The sequence below is a fragment of the Macrobrachium rosenbergii genome, chromosome 51, assembly GCF_040412425.1.
Source record: "Macrobrachium rosenbergii isolate ZJJX-2024 chromosome 51, ASM4041242v1, whole genome shotgun sequence".
Classification (NCBI taxonomy): Eukaryota; Metazoa; Arthropoda; class Malacostraca; order Decapoda; family Palaemonidae; genus Macrobrachium; species Macrobrachium rosenbergii.
The window spans coordinates 67,454,960-67,470,155 of NC_089791.1; the positions used below are offsets into that span (position 1 = coordinate 67,454,960).

Sequence of the window (15,196 nt, forward strand, 5' to 3'; positions counted from 1 at the left end):
TTCAGGTAAAACATAAATAGAAAATCTAAGCTGAAGGCCTTACTTCAACAAGGAAAGTTGCAGATAAACATGAAGGGTCACTTGAAATCACTTATATTTATGATTAACAATTAAATCAGAAGAATGGGGAAATTCGAAACAGATGGGCAAAACAGAGTCCTGTCAAACAACTAAGTTTACAACAAATTAAACAATAACTGAACTGGAGAAGAAATCCACTTCAAAGGACAGCGTGGGGTGAGGTGGAGTGGTTAGGACCATGGCACAAGCACAAGATGAACAGTTGATTCCACTGCTAGCAACTCTGTCTTCAATCGAGAACGCATTCAGTTACTTACAGAAACTAGGTAGTACAATTAAAGAGAATCAAGGGGGTGCATGGAAGGTGCCAAAGCAACTTGACTCTAAATACTGGTAAAACACGTGTGAAATTTACTCATTGCACTAAATAAGTCAGGTTTCTGTGAAAATCACACTTCGGAAATGAAACTAATTTCAGTAGACGAATAAAAGATTCGTGACTGATTCAAAACCTCACTTCTGGTATATTACCTTTCAGTCGGAGACAGGGTGTCCTTGCTTTCAGCGCCAGCATGGGGGGCAAGATTTTAAGGGGCTTGCACTTCAATAAAGACTAAGGCTCAAAACAGCCACATGCAGAAGGGTCAAGGCTCTAAGGGAAAGGAGGAAAAGGGGCAAGCATATGGATTCTGCGGTCCAGGTGTTTTTAAGGAAGCCCGCTCGTGTGCTGCTTTTTAAGACCTTGGCAGATTATTTTCTCCTCCTTCCAGATGGCGGTGTCTGCTCACTTGGCAGTCCATTTTCTATGCCACTCAGACTATGTGGCAGGGCACTGGCTCAGCCATTTTCTCTTTTTGGATTAATCTCCTTCACCAGCTCGTCTGCGCCTCTGGCAAGGATTTAGTCTCCATAAGGCATTACCTGGAGGAAAGGTCTTGAGCAGTCACTAGGTCAAGGAAGAGAATTAAAAGATTACCAAGGGGGAGGAATGAGAGAGTTTATGGAAGGGGCGGTATTTTCCCACAACCTGCCTTTGTCAGTCAGTGGTGTTATTAATGTTGCTGTACTTGTTTCCAAGAAATAAAAGCAAATCAAGTTTATGAGGGCTATACTGTATGTTACTGCACAGCTTAGAGGGTGAGGTGGCCTAGAAGAGGCCTCTCTCATTGCAACTCCCCAACCAAGTTGACATTCTGCGCCTTGAATAGGGGGGATGTCTATGAATAAGTCAACTCGACTGAGTAAGTTATTATCTCTCCTTACTTCCCCTTTTAATTCCACTAACTTTTAAAATTAGTAATTCTGAGAGTCAATCAGTTGCAAATTATACTTATCATTTATAAAATGCATGTTATTGCAGAGTACTGAGCTCCTGGAAATTAATTCATTAAATTTATCTTGTTACTGTATGGTAGCATTATACCAAATTCAAAATAAAAGTATTTGATGACTTATTAGATCATGAATCATATAACAACATAAAATAAGAGAGTATCATTTCTAAAGTAATTTCTAAAATTAGTCATGCAGTTAATGGTAAAGTTAGCTTTGTTGAATCCCAAGTCATGTTCTTAGTTTGTCTTGATGAGATATTACAACAAAGTACTCATGGACTTGTGTTATGTGATGCCACAATACTTGTACATGGCAGCACTGTGCCAGACATGGCACTAACATTGCGGGTGCCTAGTGGCACAAATCTAAGGACATGATACACACCCATGCGTGTGGCTGCATGGTTTTGGGAGTCAGGGACTTGTGGATTATTAAAGTACAATGAAATAACAAGGAAAATAAAATGACAGATGCAAGAGTAAGTAGTGACTTTTAAGGAAAGATTATGATCAGTATGCCAGGATTATATTCCTTAGTATTCCTTAGTCTTTGAAAAATGGCTAGGTTCATTCTTCACCCCAAAGTGCATCAAATTACACCGGTAGGGGCCGGTGGATGTGTTGAAGGTAGTCAGAAGGCACGACTCCGGACCTAATGGCTCTGTTATATACAATTTAAAATGTACTGTGCCTTTGTAGGCACGAAAGAGAAGTCAAAGGATCGTAGTTCAAGGATCTGGCAATTTGCAAAGGATCAAGGTAAATGTAAAAATAAGTTATGATCAAAGAAAAAAGAAAAAGAAAGAATAAATTACAAAGTTATAAGAAAATAAATAGGGGAAGACACCTGGCATCCTCCTCTGGATAGAGGTGCCAAAGTTCTTTGTAAGATAAAGGTGAGGCACTGTGCCAAAGGGCACTAGTGTGAGGAGAGCTCAGTTGTTCTTCAGGCTACCTGGATGCTCTATGCCTTTTACCCTTCTTCCTTGGCTCTCTTTTAGGTTGCTGGTCTGATGTTCCATGAGGAATCGGTGGAACCGAGTCTGAGGAAGGCTTTGGAGTGCCATCTGTTCTGGCTGCTGTGGCACTGAGAGCAGGGCCATTGCCTGTCATTGGTAATACTAGCTGTCACAGTTCCTTAAGTTCTTTGGCCATCTTAGGTATGGCAGAGTCCTTACTCAGGGACTGGCCTTGAAATGATAAATTAAATATTCCCATTTGATCACCCACCCAGTCCAACGAAATGACTTGTTACAGTGAGGGAATCTACATGAGCCAATAACAGCTCCCCAATTCGTCCCTTTCAGACACTGTAATATTTCCCCTACTTTTTAGAGTATGACGCAACAGCTGATCATTCTAGTAGCGCTCTCGTAAGCAGTTTTCTAGCAAATTAAAGACTCTTCCTCTCTCAAACAATGGTATGATCAGGTTCCAAGGCTTGCCTGAGTATTACTTATACGTCCTCTCACTAACCCTTAGTTACTGCTAGGGGGGTATCTCGAACTGAGAATATTATGCTAACCCCATGGAGGATACCTTATGCAATCTCACTAGGAAACACTAATTATACTTCGTATACTCGACTTCATACAGGAAATATGGTTCCACCAGGATCTTTAGTGAGTGTCTAAGAAGAGAGAAATTAAAACAACAAGAAATGCAGTGGGAGAGATAGCTTGGAAACGGCAAGTAATTGTCATCATGAAACTTACCTTACGCAGGATGCTTGAGCGCACTTGCAACTGACGCCTGGGGTCTAGTGATATGATTAACGTGTTCCACTAAGTAAATGAAACAAAAGAAAAGGTGCGGGAGCACTAACGTTTGTATGCCCTCTGCGCTTGGTTGCTGTATTCTCTCCTGACCTGGGACAACCTGCTTAGAGGGCTTGGCCTGTTGTGGCCATCCAGCCCTTCATAACCTGAGGCAGTCTGAAAAATGACAAAAAAAAAAAAAACATCGCAGATAACAGTTCAGAGAAAAGTGATGCTTAGGGACATCCTCACTAAAGGTGGCCCCAGTGAAACTATCTCTGTTGGATAGGTCTCTAAGCTAAATTCATAATCTGCTAAGACGGTTGGTTGGAATTTCAAAACGACAACAGTGTCTCTCTCCCCAGGTTTAATGGAAGAAGCTTGGTTTTTGGTGCTGTCTTGGCTTGTTTCTTTTTCTTATCCTTTTGGTTTCGATTCTATTCCTACCAATTAAAGGAGAGAGGTTGAATAGCAATATTTCTAATATATATATATATATATATATATATATATATATATATATATATATATATATATATATATATATATATTATATATATATTGTAACCACACTTCAATTAGAAGTGTACAAATACACCATCACACTTAACACAGTAAAAACACACGACACCCGATAATTTGAACTCTACTCCAAATCACCCAATTATTAAAACTAAGTGTCAAGCTGAGAATACCACGTTGATCTGCGTCACAATTTTGCAAGCTTGCAGTCTACCCCCCTTAGCAACCACGTATGCTAACCTCGCCAGGTAACGCCTCATAAAATACATCTCCTAACTCTACCTGATTGCAAAAAACAAACACCTGCACACATTCCTTCTTCGGTGTGGATCCAGAGACTGTTAAAGTGCCTTTACCACTGTCCACCACAGATGTTCAAGGCACCTTGGCTAACCTTGACAAAGGGCCTTTGAGCCTTACCTGGGTTTAGACTCAGTGATTCTTAAACTGGGGGGAGCGCTCCCCTAGGGGGGCACCAGAGGCTTCCAAGGGGGCCGCAAGCAGAGTTGCCAGATGGTGCCTATTATGTTTTTAATTTGTGATGTTAATTACAAAATTGCCAGAAACGCCATCACTGCTTCCATATATTTTCTAATTATTATCTCAAAACGTGCCAAAAATTCAAAATATAAGTCAATTTTAATTTCAAATCTTGTTTATGAATTGTCTTTTATTGTTATGATAAGTATAATAGCATACAAATAGACAACATATTGTTTATAGATTAAAGTTGGCAAAAATTTCAGGGTGGGGGCGTGGGGTCTATAGATAGTGCAGAGGGGGGCGCAAGGCAAAAAAGTTTAAGAACCACTCTAGTTGGTACCTTGTAGCCAGCAGCCGAGAAGTTCCTTCTCTCTCTCTCTCTCTCTCTCTCTCTCTCTCTCTCTCTCTCTCTCTCTCTCTCTCTCTCTCTCTCATTTACCTATTCTGTCTAAGGTGTGTAAATCAAATCCTAAACTACAAAAATAGAGTTTATTAAGTAAGCTTGCTAACAAATCATGCAAAATGAAATTATGGAAGATGGGTATTAAACTTATTAAGTATTCCCGAAACAAAGTAAATAATAGTATGACAGATATGATACAGGGTAATTAGTTCTCATCCCCACCAAGTCTCCAAAAATCGCCCCCCTTAACACTTAAGTCTGTTACACATAACTTTCAGTCTTTTCTGTCTTTCGTTCAATCACTTCCCCATCGGCATATCCTTCCCAATCAATCATGGGTCCATTGAAACATTCCTGGCAAAGAACGGAACCATCTCTATTAGACCCCAGTTTACAAGCACACCAAAACAAATGATATAAATGTTAAATAATGTCATAATGAACAGTCACCATTATTATCTAGTGATTGTTCTTTTTGACATTATTTAACATTTATCTCATGTGTTTTGGTGTGTTCATAAACTGGGGTCTAAAAGAGATGGTTCCGTTCTTTCCCAGGAATTGTAACACCTGTGAAAGTTAGTAAGTTTACAGTTCAACTCTTATTTTCTGCAGAGGGAATTTCAATTCCTTAGTGTGTCCCAAAACGCGTCCAGGCATTTTAGTTCTTACAAAGGAATGAAAACCTCTCCACCAGGGCCCTCGCACCTTAGCAATTTTGTAACAAACCTATGTTCGTATATTTCTGTTTTACACACCCACAAATCCAGCTATAACCTGACCAAAAAGTTCCATGGGATAGTGATGGAAATTTCCATCAATGGCATGTGACGCTATATCGAAGAGCCCTCTGCACCATGTTCGGGTCATCGATCGATCAATTGCTGATTTTGCTTCGTCCTCATGTGGACGGAATCTCCATGGTTTCCAAGCGCCTTTGGAAAGACTGACACAGTTAAATCTCAAAAGTTACTGAACGCTGGGCACTGAATAAACAAACACATACCCCCACTTGAGAGGTTTGTTAAACATTGGAAGACGTGTATCGCGAGCGTGTACACAAATACACGTACATATATATATATATATATATATATATATATATATATATATATATATATATATATATATATATATATATATATATATATATATATATATATATATATATATATATATATATATATATATATATATATATAGTATGTATTTGTTGTATAAAAAACCTGCAACTTTTACTTTTACTTAAACCCAAGATCCGACTGGCAAGCATGTCTTTCACCGAGCCGGCCTTGACAAAAGAAACTTCTCCCAAAGCAACTGAAAAGAATCCTTCCTCTCTCTCTCTCTAAACTATTGTGTGGAAATTAAACCCTACATGCAAAAATAGTTTATTCTGTGAAGCTAGCCCAGAGTGTGCTTACTGTGACGAGACACTAACAGTGGACCACATTCTACTGGTCTGCCCCAGACATTTTAACCAAAGAGAAAGATATTTCCAGGGTAAATCCCTCTCTGATATTTTGGGAGATGAAGCAGATATTTCTGCTGTCATCTCTTTTTTAAAGTGTGTTAAAATTTTTATTGATATTTAATTTATTTCTTAATATATTTATTACATGACATAGAATTTTAGTGACATTAAATTTTTGATTATGTATATATCACATCATTCATTAAACTTCATACCTTTATTTATTGGTCACATCATTTCATTTTATTTATTAATCATTTCCTTCATGAATTCATAACCTTAACATAATTTATTTTCTCTTCATTACGGCGCTGAATGGCCTTCTTGGCCCCAGTGCCTTGGCTTTTGCCCTAAATATCATACATCCATCTATCCAACAGGTTAAAAATATGGTAATTAAGAATAGAAAATGCTAAAAACCACAAAAGGAATGTATAAATGATATATGAATTTTTCTCCCAACAAAAAAACCTTAGCTAACACCGAAATCATCAATGGGATTCTTCCCCGCTTCATTATTTCCCTAATAAGTCTTCATGTAAATGTAAGTTCTTAAGTCCTTATTCCATTAAGATGACCATTTCTCACTTTGGCTATATCACATGCATGTCTGTGCAGATGTGTGTCCACCTCAGTTAACCATGGTTCCATTGAAACGTTCTGCCACAAAAAGAACGAATCATCTCGGTTAAAAAATCAAATATCACCCAGATCATAAACACACAGCACCACATGAGATAAACGTTAAATCATAACAAAGAATAATCAAGCCTGTAAAGGAAGGCTTATAAAAATTAGTCATTTCCCTAAGTCTCTACTCGCTCACCAGCGAATGGGAATTCCGATTCACGATTCCCAGCACGTCCAGCGCATTATTTCTAAATGAATCATCATAACAGAATGCGCAATCTATCACAAGTCTCTTTATACCGAGTGTTTTCGTAATGCACAAACTGATTTATGTTCCCGTTAACGCACCCAAAAATCCGATTAGAACCAGGCCAGCAAGTTCCATGGCAACTTCCATCTTTGGACACGTGTTATATCTGGCCGCTTTCCGAACAATGTTTAAGTCATCAATGATCAATTACTGACTCCCAGAGGTGACTGAATTAACAGATGTCCAGGTCATACCTGACACCTGCAAGATTGCTGAATATGGCAAGCATTTGTATGTCACAAGCCTGTGCACCAATTCATGTACACATATACACATATTTATTTATCTTTTCCAACAAGCCGTTCGAACTTGTTGCTGATGCTATGGGATTGACACCAAATGCCGTGCAGGTGTTGGTGAGCCATAGCATGAGTTCTCATCAGGGAACGGATTCACTGCCTGCAGCACCAACTGCATCATCCTCCAACATGCCGCCACCTGTCTTTGACAACTTCACCACAGTTGCCATTCAGAGGCATGCACATGCTATATTTGTTGACAAGCAATTTTTTACCATTGCCAACTTAGCGGATGAACTTAAAAGGTCAAACATCATCCCTGGAGAGACCTTGAAGAAGGCAGTATGGCAAATCCTGCACAGCATGGGTTTCCAGTACAAAACATCCCAGCAAAAAATGTACTCGAGAAAAGAAACTCTGGATGTCGTTTGCCACTATATGAATGCTCTGCGAGCTTTCAAGCAACATTGTAACGAAGGAAGACAGGTGGTGTATGTCAACGAGACATGGTTCACCACCAGGATGCACCACAACAAGGAGTGGGTGGACACCTCAGTCTGCCACCAGTACCACCTACAGCTGGCAGGTGCCACCAGGAGAAGGAGAGAGGTTTGGGGTCATCTCATCTGGTACAGCTAATGGGTTTGTAGAAAACTCATTCCTCTCTCTCTCTCTCTCTCTCTCTCTCTCTCTCTCTCTCTCTCTCTCTCTCTCTCTCTCTCTCTCTCTACCGTATCTCAGTACTGTACATATCCTTTAATGAAATATAAATTACTGTATCATAAACATAAAAACATAAAACTCAACAAACTCCAGGAAGTTCACGAGGCCATTGAATGAGTGCGTGCATGTGCACGTGTAAAGACGTCAGACGTCTCTTCATTTTCGCATCAATCACGTCATGCATTGCATTTCTTAATATGTCAAGACTCTCATGTAAATATTCATGTGTAGAATTTTCTGGCCTTTCTGCCAATATGTATTTCCTCATTGTACATTTATTATGTCTCTCAAAATTGCCATTTGTTTGTCTGTCAACAAACACAAATTGCTCAGTGTGCAGGTCACGGCGATCGGAGGTCGGGCACCACGTTTCTGTCCTCACTCTGCCATGTATACCTGCGGTCAGGTAATAAACAAGTTAATACCCAGTTGACCTTCCTTGTCCTCACAACTGGTGACCCGAGGAGAGAAGGTAAACACAGCGGTTTTGGCTTCACCATTAATGGACTCACTATGGCCGCTTTACCTTCAGAGAGCTTTTAACAGAACCACACGGCGACAAAAGTCTAGGCCTCTGAAAGCGCCTCCCTCTGAGAACACCCACGCCACTAACGGACTAATTATGGCATACCCCTTCAGGTATGCCATTTACAATTCACGTCGTCTGTACTCAGAAGTCATTAATGGAACCACATGGCATATAGTTTTGACTTCTGACGAGCCCCAAACACCATTAACAGACTAAATACGGCACGTACTTCGCGTTTTGGTGTGAGGAAGAGTGTTAGACACTGAGGTAGAAAGTCATTAAAAAGGATGCACAGATCCTCTGCATCCCTCTCTTGCCTTCAAAGGCAGCAATAAGCCAGGCGATAAAACTCCCTCCATTCTTGTGACACAGCAGCAGAGGATGTGGACAAATCCAGCCTGGTGTTACTTCCATCAGAGGTTCAGAAGCACCGCCAGAAATTGCAGAATCCCCTGTTCTTTCACAAAAAACGAGAAAAGTGGCCACAAGTAACAGCAGTGGCCGCAAACCTTAAAGACTCCCGGCCTGTAGGATTCTTCAACCACGATGTCATATCGAAATGATGGATGCTGGTAGACACCGGGGCAATGCAATAGGTGTTTCCGCCATTGAGAGAGGACCACGACCACACATCCAGCACCGCAACCACACTGGTGGCCGCAAATGGAAGCCCCATCCACTGCTACAGAACTGTGACTCGCAGAATATCCATCCTGGGCCGTAAATATGATTGGCCCTTCGTCATCGCAGACATCAAGTTCCCTCTCCTGGGCACTGATTTCCTTGCACACCATGGACTTCTGGTAGACATCGGCCGAAAACACATGCTGGATACCAGAACCTGCCGCTCCCGACTGCTCTCCACCAGGCCGGCGGCACCCTCTTCCACGGGTTCCTAGACATCTTCAAGCCAGAGCTGTGTCAGTTGCTGGGAGCCCAGGCCAAACACGGCATCCATCACCATATCACCACGACAGGCCTGCCAACACACGCCAAATTCTGGCGCTTGCCACCCAAAAAACTCCAGGATGCTAAATGGGCCTTCGCTGAGATGGAACAGATTGGCATCTGCAGGAAGGCATCGAGCGTCCCCCCTCCACATGGTAAAGAAACCAGACGGCTCCTGGAGGCCATGTGGGGACTATCGTCAGCTGAACCTAGTAACGACACCGGACCACTATCCCTTGCCGAACATGCAGGACCTAACAGACACCCTGCACAGGGCCAAAGTATTTACAAAAATCGATTTACTCAAGTCTTATTTTCAGGTACCAGTGTACCCCGACGACGTTCCGAAGACAGCCATCATCACGCCATTTGGAACGTATACCTTCTCCTACTCCACCTTCAGCCTCAGGAACGCCAGGGCCACATTCCAGCCCCTTATTGACACCATCTTGAGGGACCTACCTTTCTGCGCTTGCTACGTAGACGACATCCTGATCTTCTCCAGGTCACCGGAGGAACATCTGCGCCACGTCCGGGCCGTGCTGAAACGCCTGCGGGAGAACGGTTTGGTTGTTGGGTTTGACAAGTGTACCTTCAGAGCAGAAAAGGTAGACTTCCTGGGCCACGAGATCTCCCCAGCAGGTGTCTGCCCCATGGCCTCCAAGGTGGACGCAGTAAAGAAGTTTCCAATGCCAAAAACCATCAAGTCCCTACAGGAGTTCCTCGGCATGGTCAACTACTACCACCACTTCATACCAGACATTTCCTGCATCATGTATCCCCTGACCGCAGTCCTGAAAGGGAAGCTGAAAACACTGGTGTGGGCAGCTCCGCAACAACAGGCGTTCGAGCAGACGAAGGCAGCCCTCGCCAAAGCCACCATATTAACACATCTCGACCCCACCGCCTCCCTGAGACTTACCACAGACGCCAGCAACATTGCTTGCAGGGGTGGTGCTGGAGCAGGTGTTAGATGGCTCCCCACGCCCGCTGGCCTTCTTCAGTTGCAATTTAACACCACCGGAGACCCACTACAGGGAGCTCCCTGGCAATCTACCAAGCTGTGTGGCACTTCAAGTACCTCTTGGACGGCACCCCTTTTACCATCCTCACAGACCACAAGCCTTTTGTACATGTGTTCACGAAGGCGGGAGACGCATGGTCTGCAAGGCAGCAGCGGCACTTTGCGGCTATCTCTGAGTTCGGCTGCACCATTAGCTATATCCCCCACAGGAAGAACCCAGTAGCCGACACCCTATCAAGGGTTGAAATAAATTCCGTCCACCTCGGCATAGACTACGAGGACCTGGCGAAGGAACAGGCCGCAGACCCAAAAACAGCAGCCTACCGCACGGCACTCACTGCATTGAGATGGGAAGACGTGCTGATAGGAGGATCCAGTTCAACATTTCTCTTCGACACCAGCATGGGCCGCCCACACCCCGTGATACCCACGTCCGGGAAGAAAGCAGACATTTGATGTCATCCACAGCCTGTCCCATCCATCAGGCTGAACAACGGCGCGCCTGATGACAGAGAAGTTCATGTGGCATGGTATCAGGAAGGATATTCGGCAGTGGGTGAAGAACTGTATACCGTGCCAAACAAGTAAAGTTACCCGGCACATGGAATCAGGCATCGGAGAATTCCCTCAACCATGTCAGCACTTCAGTCACATCCATATAGACGTTGTAGGTCCTCTGCTGCAATCAGGGGTCACCAGATACCTCCTGACGGTCATAGACCATTCCACACGGTGGCTGGAAGCAACCCGATGAAGGAAGTTTTAACGAGCGCCTGTGCAAAGGCCCTCCTGTCGAGTTGGATCAGCCGTTTCAGTGTGCCTGACAGCATAACTACAGACAGGGGCCCAGCATTCTTGTCGGAGCTCTGGGTCGCCCTGGCATGCCTGATGGGGACAACTCTCCACAGTACGACGGCATATAACCCTGCAGCCAACGGCATGGTGGAAAGGGCCCACCGTTCGTTGAAGGCATCTCTGATGGCATGCTGTATCAACGACAATTGGAAGGCCCAGCTCCCCTGGGTCCTGCTGGGTCTCCTCACCACACCGAGGGCAGAAGGCGAAGTATCTCCTGCAGAGAAAGTTTACAGCGAAACACTAGCCTGTTCCAGGAGAGTTCTTCGCCATGGCACCAGACAACGCAGATACCTCACTTCCAAGGCTGAGGGAAGTGGCACAGAAGTTCATGCCCTGACGAAAGACTTTCATGGACAGGACCCACGTCTACAGCCCTGGGGGTCTGGATACCTGCACCTGTGTCTTCATCAGGATCGACGCCCACCGCCCACCCTTGACCAGACCGTACAGGGGCCCATACTGTGTTGTCAGGAGATCATCCAAGGCCTATCTCATCAACATCCACGGGTGTGAAGACTGGGTTTCTGTCGACCGGCTAAAACCAGCTTTCCTGTAGACAGCGAAACTTGGGAGGAAAGTGGCAGGTGCCCCAGAATTCCTCCACAAAATGTGGCTGCAGATGATCCCGTCACCATCCCGAAACAGGGTTGAGGACGTCCCAAGGACCTTACTAAGGAAGTCATCCGCTCGTCCAAGCTGCTGGGTGATTCAGCAGTCAAAGCCGCCCCACGTCCGCAGGCATCAAGAACTCGGGGCCGGCTCCTGTTCTCAAAGCATTTCTGTGATTTATTTTTTTTCAGATGTCTTCCAATTATTACTTTTGTAATTATTGTCTTGCGGGGGAGAGTACTTGTAAAGACATCAGACGTCTCTTCATGTTCCCATCAATCACGTCATGCATTGCATTTCTTAATATGTCAAGACTCTCAAGTAAATATTCACGTGTAGAACTTTCTGGCCTTTCCGCCGATATGTATTTCATCATTGTACATTTATTATGTCTCCCAAAATTGCCATTTGTTTGTCTGTCAACAAACACAAATTGCTCAGAGTGCGGGTCACGGCGATCGGAAGTCGGGCACCACGTTTCCGTCCGCACTTTGACCATGTATACCTGCGGTCAGGTAATAAACAAGTTAATACCCAGTTGACCTTCCTTGTCCTCGAACACATACATGTTGCCATTTTTTTCTTTGCTTGATGTACTGTACCGTATTTCATTACAAGTTTAGCTATGTATGACTATCACACATATCATAACAATACACAAAAGAATATTTTATCACTGTTGATATTTCATCTCTAATCACTGTAAAAATATGTAAAATGCAAATTTCATATGTCGGCAAGACAAAACCAAACAGGCTGTAGCAAGTTCACTGATGCCATGGAATTAATGTGTGGATACGTACCTGATGTAGACGATTGCGTTTACCTTCTGTTTTGTAAAAATAAAAAAATGAGAAAATACGGTAAAAATATAAAGGAGAATACGGTAGGATAAAATATAAATAAAATTGTGAAGGAACGTGTGTATTACTGCATTAAGCTTCGATGTTAACATGCCTCAGTTATTGTTCTCTTTCTTCCTCTCTCTCTTTATACTGTATCTCAGTACTGTAGTCTACATATCCTTTACTGAAATATAAATAACTGTATCATAAACATAAAAACACGAAACTAAACAAACTTCAGAACTTCACGACGCCATCGAATGAGTGTGTGCGTGTGTTAGGTACGTGTTGCCATTTTTTTGCTTTGCTTGATTTACTGTACCGTATTTCATTGTAAGTTTAGTTGACTCTGAGTATGATTATCACACATTACAACAGTACACAAGAGAATATTTTATGACTCTTGATATCTCATCTCTAATCACTATAAGAATATTTAAATGCACATTTCATATGTATACAAGATAAAATCAAACATGCTGTAGCAAGTTCACAGATGCCATCTAATGAGTGTGTGCATATATACGCGCCCTATGTATACGATTGCATTTAGCATTTGTTTTGAGAAAAATGATTAAATACAGTAAAATCATAAACGAGAATACTGTAGCATGAAGTATAAATAAAAGAGTAAAGGAGTGTGTGTGTGTTGTGTGTTACTGTACTTAGGCTTTGATGAAAACATACCTCAGTTATGGTTCTCTTTCTCCCCCTCTCCACACTGCCCCTCCTCTCCTATGGCGCCCAGCCATCTGACCTGCACCCACACCCCCAACCTTGGCAACTCCTCAAGGCCCCTCTCACCTGCTAAAAACCCTTTCTCAGTTGCTTTGAGTGTAAGCAGTGTTACCAATATTTTTTCAAAATTTTTTGAAATTTATATGTGGTATATCTTTGGGGGCCTTGGTCAGTGGTCTGATTGTCTTGTTTTGGATAATGGCGAGCCAAATAAAAGGATTAATTGAATACAGTATATATATATTTATTAATTCCAGATTATTTTATATATATGTATTAATATATATAATATATATATATATAAATATATATATATGTATGTATATATACTCATTAATATACATATATATATATATATATATATATGTATATAATATATATATATATATATATAATATATATATATATATATATATATATATTTTGATATATATATATATATCATATATATATATATATATATATATATATATATATATATATATATATATATATATATATATATATATATATATATATATATATATATATATATATATATATATATATATATATATATATATATATATATATATATATATATATATATATATATATATATATATATATATATATATATATATATATATATACTATATATATATATATGTATATATACATATATATATATATTTTCATATATATATGTATATATATGTATATATAGCTATATATATATATTTATGCCCTATATTTCCTGGGATTATGTGCTTTTTAGAGATTTTTACAGGCCAGCAACAGAAACTTTATTTAATTGGCCTTGGAGTTCTGACCTACATAAAGGGAATTCGTAAAAAACAAAGAACAAGGGATGATTTTAGGAGTTGAAGGCTCTACTTCATAAAGAAATGTTACGTAAACACTTGGGATAAATTAAGGAATTATACTGTATTTACAAAAGAAAGCATTGGAAGGAAAAATGGGTAATTGAATTGTTAAAGGGCTTGCAACGCCTGAAGATCCTTCTACTGGAGTCTTGACTAAGGGCAAGGCACAGTCCAAGATGAGTCCACTGTGAATAGGTCCCTCTGCAAGAGAGATTTACCAGTAAAGGAAAATATAACACAGAATATGACTCGAGTCTGCACTGAGGGTGGCAAGGACTCAAGGAATAACTGAACACTTTACACTGGAACAAGAAACACTGCAAAAGACACTGAACAAATGACACAAGGATGAGAAACAATACTGGCACTCGGTAACACTTCAAAAGGGCAAACGGTCATGACTGAAAAGTCTTTACTCGCACTTTACCTTAGGGGAAGCGGGTCTCTGGCGAAGGATGACGAGGGACAATCACACATGTGACATCGTACTCAGGTTCCTGGGTAGGTCCTTTCGAGGATGACGGTAGTACTGGGTTCACGTCAGGAGTCTGGTGTGGACATCTGGGTGGAAGGGTGGAGGGGGACCTCTCAGCTAACTGCTAACGGCCCAACTGCATTGTGACTGACTGCCCAACAACTACCCAACGACCATTCGAGATGTCTCCTGTCCTTCTCTTTTTAAGGCCTCGGCTGAGTGTCCTGACCGAGTGCAAAGATTGGTGACCATGTGCAAAAGATGTGTCATTTGCCCAGGTGTTCAGCCATCTGGTTGCCTCTTCCCAGGGATTCTGCAAAAGGAAAGACAATTCAACAGTTTAATCTGCCTTTAGAAGGTTGTTTTAAGCAGCTTAGTTGGGCTAAGCTGCTTAAGGGAGTGGCACCC

At 41.7% G+C, this 15,196-nt stretch overlaps 2 protein-coding genes across 2 annotated transcripts; both read left to right on the plus strand.

The window, feature by feature from the left end:
* The first annotated feature begins 8,984 nt into the window (after nucleotides 1-8,984).
* On the plus strand, nucleotides 8,985-10,853 carry LOC136833085 (uncharacterized). The gene is made up of 4 exons (XM_067094731.1): nucleotides 8,985-9,145; nucleotides 9,233-9,503; nucleotides 9,694-10,421; nucleotides 10,607-10,853. The coding sequence occupies exons 1-4, from the start codon at nucleotides 8,985-8,987 to the stop codon at nucleotides 10,851-10,853; spliced, it is 1,407 nt and encodes a 468-aa protein (XP_066950832.1).
* Nucleotides 10,854-11,030: 177 nt separating this feature from the next.
* Nucleotides 11,031-11,768, plus strand: LOC136833086 (uncharacterized). Its single transcript, XM_067094732.1, has one exon. The coding sequence runs from the start codon at nucleotides 11,031-11,033 to the stop codon at nucleotides 11,766-11,768; it is 738 nt and encodes a 245-aa protein (XP_066950833.1).
* Nucleotides 11,769-15,196: the final 3,428 nt, after the last annotated feature.

Coding starts and splice junctions, on each gene's coding strand:
- LOC136833085 (XM_067094731.1), top strand. CDS start 8,985: ATGATGGATGCTGGTAGACACCGGGGCAATGCAATAGGTGTTTCCGCC. Junction 9,504..9,693: donor AGATTGGCATCTGCAGGAAG/GCATCGAGCGTC, acceptor TCTTATTTTCAG/GTACCAGTGTACCCCGACGA. Junction 10,422..10,606: donor CCACTACAGGGAGCTCCCTG/GCAATCTACCAA, acceptor TATCCCCCACAG/GAAGAACCCAGTAGCCGACA.
- LOC136833086 (XM_067094732.1), top strand. CDS start 11,031: ATGTCAGCACTTCAGTCACATCCATATAGACGTTGTAGGTCCTCTGCT.